Here is a 10,940-nt window from a genome sequence, read left to right as displayed (position 1 = left end):
ACACACCAAGAGTATTAATTTTATATGTCATGATTTAGTGATTATTCATCTTCTATATCAATAGTTTTTTTTTATCGGTAAAGGCAAAGCCATAATTATATTGATTATGCAGAATTTACAGAGCTAAGATAGCTAATAGATTTTTAACAGAATTCAAAATGAAAGCATCTATATGCCTTCTTATAAGTGTGTCAATAGTTAAACACAGCTATCTTTTACATTTAATTTCCAACAATAAAATCTCAATTTTATCATTCCAACTCATTCTAATTTATTAATCGTGGGCATTACTTTGATTAACCTAAATCAATCCATGTTCAAAATTTTACACGAGATCCATCAGGTTCGCAGTCGGCCCAAGTTGATACACATTTATAAGTCCCAATTGAACAAAATAAAATATTCCAACATAGTTCTCTATTTAAAATTTTCCACAGTACCTAGTCCAAATGTGAAGTCGTGATCTGTGGACAAACGAAAAGGCTATGTAAAATCCTGACTATGCCTAGTGCTACTACCCAGACAACCCATCAAAGCAAGTTCAACATCATAAATATATTGTTCTTTGTGAGATCCTCCTTGAAAGGAATCCATGCAGCTGAGTATAATTTAAAGGAAAAAACGAACTTACCTGACTATTATATATACATTCCATTTATAAACAGGTGGTCGAAAGGCACAAGGTTGTCACATTATTGACCTGAGTATTTGAAAATAATCAATGTAGAATAAGTCCTTGATATGCACTATTAGCTGAAAAAATTCACTGGCAATCCACACATGAATCCTGGCTAGCTGAAATTTTATTTTTTCTTCTTTATTTTTATCTCTCAAAGTTATTGTGAGAAGCAGTCTTTTGAGAGACGTTTTATGAAAATGAAAATCCCCTGGAGGGGTGGAAGCCTTGAAATTTGATCATTGACCCCTATATACAGAAAACTGAGACTGACTTATAACTTATTTACAAAAGGCAACCAGTTTGCTCGGTATCCTAATGATATACTCTACTAATTTAAACTTGCCCGAACAAGCAGAGTTCACTACATTTTTGAAAGATGCTTGGCATATAAAAAACTCGCCTGGACGCATACAAAAAACTAGGTTCTCACACCAGAATGGAACAAATCTTACACAGCTGATAAAACCGTTCTACTTGCCTGCTTTCTTCTTGGGAGATGGCCCTGTTTTGGGGGAGATTACAGAGGAGCCCATGTGCCAACTTGCATCAAAGAGCTCTAAAATTGGGTCAGGAGATGTCTCTACAAAATGCAATGGAACTGGCATGCCTATTCCCTCTTCAGTCACCTCAGATGTCTCATTATCTTCTTGTAAAATATTGTCAGAATATTGCTCCTCGATGGATACAGAAGCATCATGATTTTTGGTCGAAGGTTCTATTCTCTCAAGGAATTGACTATCATTACCAGCCTCATGTGTAGAATCATCTATGGGGCCATCAGTCACATCCTTAGCAACAGTATCATCTATGGGGCCGTCAGTCACACTCTTAGCAACAGTATCATCTGGAGGAACTTCCTTCACTTCAACTTCACTGTGTTTAAGCATCCAGTCAGAGACCATCCCAGCAAACGGACTCACTGCTGAGTTGACTACGCTTGCAATTGGACTCAAAAAAGGCACTTTCTCTGCCATTCTAAGCATTATATCTGTTTTTCCATTCAATTCAGCTTCATATTTGACCCATAAATCTGCAATTGAACCAGCCACTCCCCTAACTGCAAGCTTGTCCACAGTCATAATTACCATGTCTGGCATTTTCACAGAAAAATCTTCTATCTTTTGAGCTTTTTCAAACAGGATTGAAGTGGACGGTGAAATATATTCAGCAACACTTCCAATGAGAGATAACTGACCATGAAATTTAATTCAGAGATTTTGTTAGAATTATAGGATTAGTCTAGGAACCATATTAGTATGAAAAGTATGAAACATGAATAAAAATACTTATATTACCTGATAATCAGCTATGCTCAGGAGATTCAAACCCAAGCCCTCAACTGACCCAACAACAGGTTGAATCCATGGGCCTAAAGTATCCTCTGTATTGGCTGCTAGCTGTCCAAATGGAAAGGGCAACTCTTTTGTTTTTGCACAAAGAAAGTGTGTGATAGTAAATAGTGAATGCCCACAACTGTAGAAGAACTTTGATCTTCGACTGCTTTTTTTCTTTTGCATATCCTGGTAAAAAAACATCACACCAAGGCTCAAGAAAACACCAATCACGCTTGACACAGAGAACTGCAATCAACCCTGCAACTTTATACAAAATTAAGAATATATAACTTGTAGTGCTTTATCTCTCCTGTACCCCCTATAAGTTTGAGTGTCTTTCAGAAGAAAGCATTACAATATTAAGAGTCCAATTAAACTGTTCCAAAATGAAAGGACTCAAGCTGCAAAGGAATCTTCATGCAAAATTAAATGACTCATATAAAGCATGAAGATACAATGTGAGAAGATGAGTCTAATTAGAAATAAGTATCAAGGTGAATCAGCAAATTTGCACTGGTAGATAATGTGGTCTAACTTGGGAGAGAGAGAGAGAGAGAGAGAGAGAGAGAGAAGCGATCATAAGAGTCAAAGGTCTAGATTGGCCACTTCACTAACAAAACTTGACCAGGCATTCAGTAACAGTGCACATAAAATGCTAGACAAAACATAGTCAAGGTACAACCCATTATCCACCAATTATGCAATTGACAACCCACAGAATAGTTTAACAGAGAATTTTTCTGTGAGAACTTCCCATTTCTTAGTACTAACTTCCTAAAATTTAATTTTGTACATCACTTTTCATCTTGTTTATTGCACTGTAATAGAAGATGCAACCTTTTTAATTGTGACATGGGGTATAATACTTTTCCTTTTAAAGACATCAATTCACCTCTATACACCTCTTACTCTGTCTGAGTCATGGTATACCCATGCAATGTCATTTTCGCATCTCAGCCTTTTGACCCAATGCCAGTACATTTTGTTAAGGTTGGCCTCATTTTTGTATGGTACTGATGTGCATTTGTAAAATCACTTTACTTTTCTGCAGGAAACTACTCTGCTTTGCAAGCAAAGACATATTGATTTTATTGCACTGTAATAGAAGATGCAACCTTTTCTAATTGTGACATGGGGTATAATACTTTTTCTTTAAAAGACATCAATTCACCTCTATACACCTCTTACTCTGTCTAAGTCATAGTATACCCATACAATGTCATTTCCGCATCTCAGCCTTTTGACCCAATGCCAGTACATTTTGTTAAGGTCGGCTTCATTTTTGTATGGTACTGATGTGCATTTGTAAAATCACTTTACTTTTCTGCAGGAAACTACTCTGCTTTGCAAGCAAAGACCTATTACACCTGTGCCAACCCATCCTCAGGTGCTTAGTTTATTCTTCAATAAACTCCTCTGCTTTGTTAAGGTTGGCTTCATTTTTGTATGGTATTGATTTTACAATTCTGCAGGCAAACTACTCTGCTTTGCAAGCAAAGAGCTATTACAACTATGCCAGCCCATCCCCAAAGGTCCTTAGTTTATTCTTCAATAAACTACTCAGCAATCTCAAGATTCCATCTAAGCATACGGGACTAACATCTTACTGGGCACGTCATTCTTGAGTATCCTTGCTACAGCAATAAATTGCAAAATCTTTACTTATTGGTTCCTTTCCATTCTGAGATTTGGCTGATGGCTTCTGTCCCTTAAGCTTTTCACCTTTGTATCAGAATTCAATTACTGCAAAACTTTTGTACAAAATCTTAATCATTTGCACATTCGTAGTTGCAGTTTGGTAATCATTTATCTCCCTATTTATCAATTGTTTGTAGGTTATCTCCTGAACCATCTTCAATATAAGCTTCGCATGCTTGAACTTATCTACAGCCACAACCTTCTACAGAATTAGGTGTTGCCTGTACCAACTATCCCTGATTACATCAACTATCCATTTAAAGTTTTTTTTATCAAAGAAACGTTCTCCTCATACTCCCACATATTCTGTTTAATGCATCTTGATAGATTTAAGTATATACAAAAGGAATATACATTTATCAAAACTTTCCAGTAGCATTAACATGTTGTCTATATTTGAGTCATCTAATTTTCTTGCCTGAGAAACTATGTTTTCTATAAGCAACATAATCCAGGTCATCATCTACAACAATTGCACTCAGTCCAACAAAGGGTCATGGTTTACTCTGCACAATCTATGGTATTTTAAATACCCTGTCATTCCGTAACATGAAAAGTCATTTTTATTGCAACCTGAGAAGTACTATAAGCCTCCATGGGTTTTTTCTTTTTCTTTTACTGTGATTTCAGTAATGTCTTAACAAATCAATGTTGCAGTGTGAAATTATCTCATTTCATCATTTAAACCCTGCTGGAAAACACAAGATGGAATTGGTGCATTGGCTTTCTCTTTAGATCACTTATATTATACAGTAAGCATTGCCTTTGGCCATTGCATCTTGCTTCCATATTCTCTTTTTAACTGAAATGCAGACAATGCACAAAAGAATTACACTTATTTTGAAATATTTGTTACTCACGATGAAAAAGCTAGCCATAATACCTCGTTGCAAACTTACACCAATAGTTCTGATATAGCATGCTTTTGAAATTTCAAAATGGAACTGGAGTTACCAACTTGCCAATACCAACCCTCTTCGCTATTCATTTCCTAATATAAATCTGCTATTTTGTAACCTCTGAGACATTTCTTCAAAATCTTGTTAACATCTAAGTTTTTAACCTTTGTCCAGGACAAGTAATGTTCTTCTTTTAAGAGAAACATCAATTATGTTTGTAGGATGTCACAATGTCATTTAATGTTCTATGATTACTAATTTTACTTTGTGAAGCATCCTTGAATGTTAAAACTCAAGCAATTCATCAAAAATTAAAATATCCAGTTCCTTGTCTAATTGAATATTATTTTACAGCTTAGTTGGCTCTAACTAGGGCTGGATAATATTAGTTATCTTCATTTCCAGTGCAATAATGAATGTTTTACATACACTGAAAATTCTGTATGCAATAGTTGATATGTTGTGAGCAACCATTGAGTTGACTTCAGGTGAAAATCAAAATTTCATTTCTGTTATCAATACATGTGATAGGCTATTTGGCTATTCTTACTTGATTGTCTACAATAGTCTACCTTGATATTAGAAAAATGATATATATAAGAAAAGAAAACATTATGTTTTTGATTCCATGCCCAGACAGCCAACTCTTAGTAGGATGGATCTGGTAAGCTGGTCATCTGATCCTCTTCATCTGTTTCACATTTCTGCAACTTAAATGACACCACTAAACCTGATCTTCAACGACAAAATGGCATAATCGTCACCACAACAATCCAACAAATATATATGAAGGTCATCAACAATACTTAAAAATAAAAAAATAGATTATGGTATTTACTATTTAGTTAGATTTCTTCTTGGTATTTATCTTTAACCATTCCTCTTAACTGTGATATTGGCCATCTTAAATAGATGTTATTTCTGATTGATAGTACTTCTGAATTAAACTGTATAAATTTTTTGGCATCAACATTTTGGATTACACTGCATGATCCATCTTCAGGATGAGAAATTTTTTTAGCTATTATTTCTTTTTCATCCTTTTATTCCGACTTTTGTGATCTTTTACAAAATAGAATTCTAAAAACAATGAATATCAGTGAACCTACTCTTCAACAGATTGCACAATGGTAAACGTGTCAAATACAAGGTTCAACCCTTCAAAAAATATTAATTCACAGTACAACAGAAGATAAGCAATCTAGATTTTGAAAAGAAAATGAACGGGAAACCAGCATAACCATGAAAAAGTAGATGACATTGCAAAAGGGTTACATATACTAATATGCAACACTTACTTTCAATCATACTGAAACCTTATCATAACTCCAGAAAAAGTACTCAAAACAAGCAAAACTTACCTCAGAGAAAGGTGTGGACAGATACTTCTCATGTGATACCTTTGTAAACGGCGCTGCAAACTCCATCCTTCCGAATTATTTTCGTGCAACAAAGGAACCAATACCAAAAAGTATTTCAGAACAAAATTTTACAGAGCGTGAACCTGCATCAGATTCATCCAGTTTCGACTTCACTAGGAATTTTGGAATAGGTTAAAATATGCGCTCCAAATATCTCATTGAAAGTAAACACGAATAGTCCAAGAATTTGCGGTGCAGTATTAATAGAGTACACCGATAAGCGGTACACCTAGATTCATATCTTCCCACCATATTAAAGACATATTATAAACTCGTCTAATATTACCAAAAACGGATATTAAACAGGCAAAGAAAAAATAAAAATCAACTATTCACACGACTTAAAACTGTCAAGCTATTTTAACCAAGCAAAATCTAAATGTTGGCCATTGGCATTTGCCAAGCAGTGATATCAAGCTAAATCTCTGAAATTTCAATGCCTGCTGATTTCACTAAACACGTGTCGGCAATGGGGAATATTAATCCTGATGATAAATTCCAAGCGTGCTCTGCCAGTCCGATATTCTTGTACATTTCTACAAGGTTTTTATCTCGTGAATTTTGATGTACTGCAAAAATTTTAAGCCTCTAATTCACTAATCTTAGTCTCATGTGAAAAAATGATTCTACGAATTTGTGTAAACATGGACTTTCCTTCCCTCAAAATTAAATGGCACTGACGTTAAAAATTCACAGTAAATTTATCAATATTCAGATTGCATCCTAAAATAGGATCTAAAATAACTATGCTTTCCTGTTCTGCAGAGGTTATACAGATATCTTGCGTTTATCCCCACAACAGAACTCTATTACCGGCGAAACGTCCTAAACCTTAATGTTCCTAGGTTTTCACAGTGCATATATTTTCTGTAACTTGCTTCTGAGTTCCCAGAACGATGGTTTTTAAGTCCTAAACCTTAAATTAATTTAATCTTAAAAGACAAAGTGCGTCAAATTAATCGTCTGATTCTTGTTCTTCTACTAAGATACGTAGTCTCTAATTGCATGCTGTAAAATATGTACAGAAACACGCTGTCACAAGCCTTAGGCATTCAAAAACATTAGATTTCATAGACTTTCAGCCGTCTGCACAGGATTTCTTCACAAATGCCAAAAAAAAATCCAAAAAAAAATTACAACAAGAAATCTGTATCTTTCAAGAGTTTAAAATTTTCAAATGCTTTTAACAAATGGATTACAATTTTTTTTTTAAATTCAAACAAAAACTCCATTCCAGACTTCTTAGCCCATGGAAAAGAATATTGAAAGATGTAACGGAAACAAAAGTATTACCTTCAAATTTGCTAGCTTGCAATGTTGGTCTTGTCCATTTAAACAAGGAGTTTAATATATGAAAGTTTCTGGAGCAGAAATTTAGATAAAATGAAAAATCTGGAGCAGAAAATGTTGAACTGCACAATCAAGAAAAGAGCAGCAGACAGAGCAAAGGTGAAATTTATTGTGTTTTGGAGTCCGCCAGGCTATTTTCAAAAAGTTAATATTTGGCATAGTAAAAAGGGATTGCGGTAAAAACGCGTATTGTATTGTCGAAGCGACGAGAAGTGGGACAGTTAATTTTTAAAGGCGGCTTACTCATCAATCGTCATTAGTAACGCATAAAAACTTTTCGTTTGTCTGAAATTTTAGAGGGAAATATACCTACGTAAAATTAGTAATTATTAATGCTAGGAAAATTAACATCTCGAGGAAAACTAAAACTATATATATATATACATATTTATTAAAATCTTAGATATTAAACAACGTGTTCTATATAATTCCGATAACTATTGGGTTGCATTAGTTAAGACAGCCAAGCACCATCGCTATTAACTAATGCGATGGATGAGAAACGGAGGGTCATATGCCCCTACGTGGGCATGGCTCTTCGTCTCCCTATAGATATCCAAAGAACATCGACACTTTCGCGTATGTTGATCAATCACCGTGGCAATCTCATTACCCAGAAAACTGTCGACATTGAAATAAAAGATTAATATTACATAATTATATTTAGATACAAATCGAAGGAAACAATATTCATTGCAGTAATCTCAGTTAAAGTTCATCCTTGTTAAATATCGTAAGACTATTATCTTCTCTATCTCTGATCAAATTCCTTAACAGGGTATCAGAGCCAAGTTGGTAGAGAAAAAATAAAAAATAAAGACAACTCTTTTCAAACTTGCATTCAAAATCGAAGGAAAGCAATCATGGTGAACAGTGTTAGAGTGGAGGATAGACTTGAAGGTGCATCCAACTTTGTCTCGTGGAGAATTCGAATAACAACAATTCTTCAAGAACTCGAATTAGATGCATAGATGGAAGAAGACACTAAGATGCCTGAAGATGAGCCAGAGAAAACAACCCGGAAAAGACACAACAACAAGGCTAAGAAAATCATAATTGACATTGTTAAAGATCACATTCTTCCAACCATCTCAAAACTTACTACAACTTATGATATGTTCAAGACCATTTCAAACTCATATGAAATAAATAATGCAAGCAAATTGCTCATCTTAAAGCAGCAATTAATGCATATCTACATGAACAAAGGAGAATCAATTACATCCTATTTCATGAGGATTTCAGAGTTAAAAGACCAATTATCAACTATTGGAAATAATGTAGATGACTTGGAGCTATCTCTAATAGCACTTAAGGGATTACCATCCAGTTGGGAATCCTTTATTCAAGGCATTAGTGCTCGTCCGACACTACCAAAATTCGATCAACTCAAGAATGATTGCACTCAAGAAGAATCTTGACTAATCACAAGAGGATTGGGTCCAAACAAAGAGGGAGAAATTCAAGCACTACATGCTAACACGAGCAACAAAGGGAAGAAAAGGAAGTTCAAACGGAAGAGAGGAAATAACCACAAAAGCAGAGACTTCTCCAAGATTCAATGCTACAAGTGTGATAAATTTGGACACGTTCACAGATTCTGTCCAGAAAGGAAGAAAGCTCAAGCAACCATAGTTGAAGTCAAGGAAGTAGAGAATCCTCTATTTTTCCTAGCCTTATCAAGTGAACTAAACTCAAACAAACATATGTGGATAATTGATGGCGGAGCCTCTTGACACATAACTGGATTTAGAGATCAATTTGAAACCTTTGAAGGCCACTCAATTGAAGAAGTTACAATAGGACACAATTCTACCTATCCAGTAAAAGGAATTGGGACCTGCTCAATTCAATTAAGAACATGAATTACGCTACAATTGAAAGATGCTCTTTTTGTACCAGGTATCAAAAGGAATTTGGTCTCTATTTCAAGACTCACTGGTCAAGGATATCGTGTCACCTTCCATGAAGATAAAGTTCTACTCTGGCCTAAAAATTCTAATATAAAGAATGTTATTCCTATAGGATCTAGAGATGGTAGTTTATACAAATTATGTAATATTCAAAAACAAGCACTAAGTCATGAAGTATCAAACTCTAATGAAATCTAGCATAGAAGATTAGGACATCTTCGATTTAGTGCCCTACCTTCTATAGGAAAGATTACCACAGGATTACCAAATCTAAAATCTGATCATGTTGGAACTTGTAAAGGATGTGCTCTAGGGAAGAACTCAAAAAGGTCATTTCCCTCAAGTGAACACAAATCCAAAGTTGTACTAGAACTTGTCCACACTGATTTGTGTGGTCCAATGTCATTACCATCACTAGGCGGTTTCTTGTATTATGTGATATTTGTTGATGACTACTCTGGGAAAACTTGGATCTATTTCATAAAACTCAAGGAATCAAATGAAGTGTTATCAAAATTCAAAGAATTTAAAGCCTTAGTGGAAAATCAAACTGGAAAGAAAATAAAGACTCTAAGATCAGATAATGGGGGTGAATACATCTCTGAAAATTTTAAAGAATTCTACATTTCTGTTGGGATTAAGAGGGAGTGTATTGTACCTTATAATCCTCAACAGAATGGAGTCGCAGAAAGAAAAAATAGAACCATCATCGAAGCCGCTAAAGCTATGATGCATGATCAAAATCTACATATCTCATTTTGGGTTGAAGCCTCAAATACAACTGTGTATATTCAAAACAGATGTCCTCATTCAATCCTAGAGAATATAACACCTGAAGAAGCCTTTACAAGAAATAAACCAGATTTAAGCCATCTAAGAATCTTTGGTTGTCACGTATATATTCACGTTCTTAAAGAAAAGAGAACCAAACTAGAACCCTCCAGGAAGAAAGGCATATTTGTTGGCTACAGTGAAACCACTAAAGGATATAGAGTTTATATTCCAGGGCGAAGATCTATTGAAATCAGTAGAGATGTCAAATTTGAAGAAGATGTTTCTTATAAACTCTCTCTAAGTGCAGAAGATGATCAAACCACAGAATCAGATGAAAATCTTACAGTTGAGAATCAGAGGGAGAATAGCATAGAAAATCATGAACTTCAATCACCTAATTTCGAGAATGCTGAAAATCCTAACAACAAGAAAAGACCACTATGGGCAAGAAAGATGATTGAAGAAAATAATGTGGAACCTGATGAAATCTTCAAAGAGAATAAGAAAACAAGAAGTCAATCATGCTATGTTGCACTCATGACCGAACTTACAAAATCTGCACCATCAAATGTTGAAGAAGCCTTAACATGTCAAGCTTGGAAAGATGCAATGATTGAGGAATACCAATCTATATTAAAGAATGATGTCTGGGATATTGTATCTAGACCAAAAGACAAATTAGTTGTCTCATCAAAGTGGTTATTCAAAATCAAATGTGCACCAGATGGTAGTATTGAAAAACACAAAGCCAGATTCGTTGCCAAGGGGTTCTCTCAAAAGGCTGGAATTGATTACGAAGAGACATTTTCTTCAGTTGCCCGATATACTTCTGTGAGAACCATCATTGCCATTGCAGCTTCCAAAAAGTGGAA

General features: G+C 34.9%; 1 protein-coding gene across 1 annotated transcript; it reads right to left on the bottom strand.

Annotated features, from left to right (window-relative positions):
- Window positions 1–792: 792 nt before the first annotated feature.
- On the bottom strand, window positions 793–7,476 carry LOC131068015 (uncharacterized). Its single transcript, XM_058003216.2, has 4 exons — window positions 7,325–7,476; window positions 5,972–6,114; window positions 1,975–2,199; window positions 793–1,869 (listed from the first exon to the last, which is right to left on the bottom strand). The coding sequence occupies exons 2-4, from the start codon at window positions 6,035–6,037 to the stop codon at window positions 1,150–1,152; spliced, it is 1,011 nt and encodes a 336-aa protein (XP_057859199.2). The 5' UTR covers window positions 6,038–6,114; window positions 7,325–7,476; the 3' UTR covers window positions 793–1,149.
- Window positions 7,477–10,940: the final 3,464 nt, after the last annotated feature.

This window comes from Cryptomeria japonica, chromosome 4, assembly GCF_030272615.1.
Source record: "Cryptomeria japonica chromosome 4, Sugi_1.0, whole genome shotgun sequence".
Classification (NCBI taxonomy): domain Eukaryota; kingdom Viridiplantae; phylum Streptophyta; class Pinopsida; order Cupressales; family Cupressaceae; genus Cryptomeria; species Cryptomeria japonica.
Note: the sequence above shows the minus strand (reverse complement) of the source record. Positions and strands in the feature narration are given on the sequence as shown.

Excerpts from the sequence above, each read along its gene's own strand:
- LOC131068015 (XM_058003216.2), bottom strand. The coding sequence starts at position 6,037 with ATGGAGTTTGCAGCGCCGTTTACAAAGGTATCACATGAGAAGTATCTG. Across the intron at positions 2,200-5,971 it reads TGTCCACACCTTTCTCTGAG|GATATGCAAAAGAAAAAAAG; the intron begins GTAAGTTTTGCT and ends TTTTTTTACCAG. Across the intron at positions 1,870-1,974 it reads TGAGCATAGCTGATTATCAG|TTATCTCTCATTGGAAGTGT; the intron begins GTAATATAAGTA and ends TTTCATGGTCAG.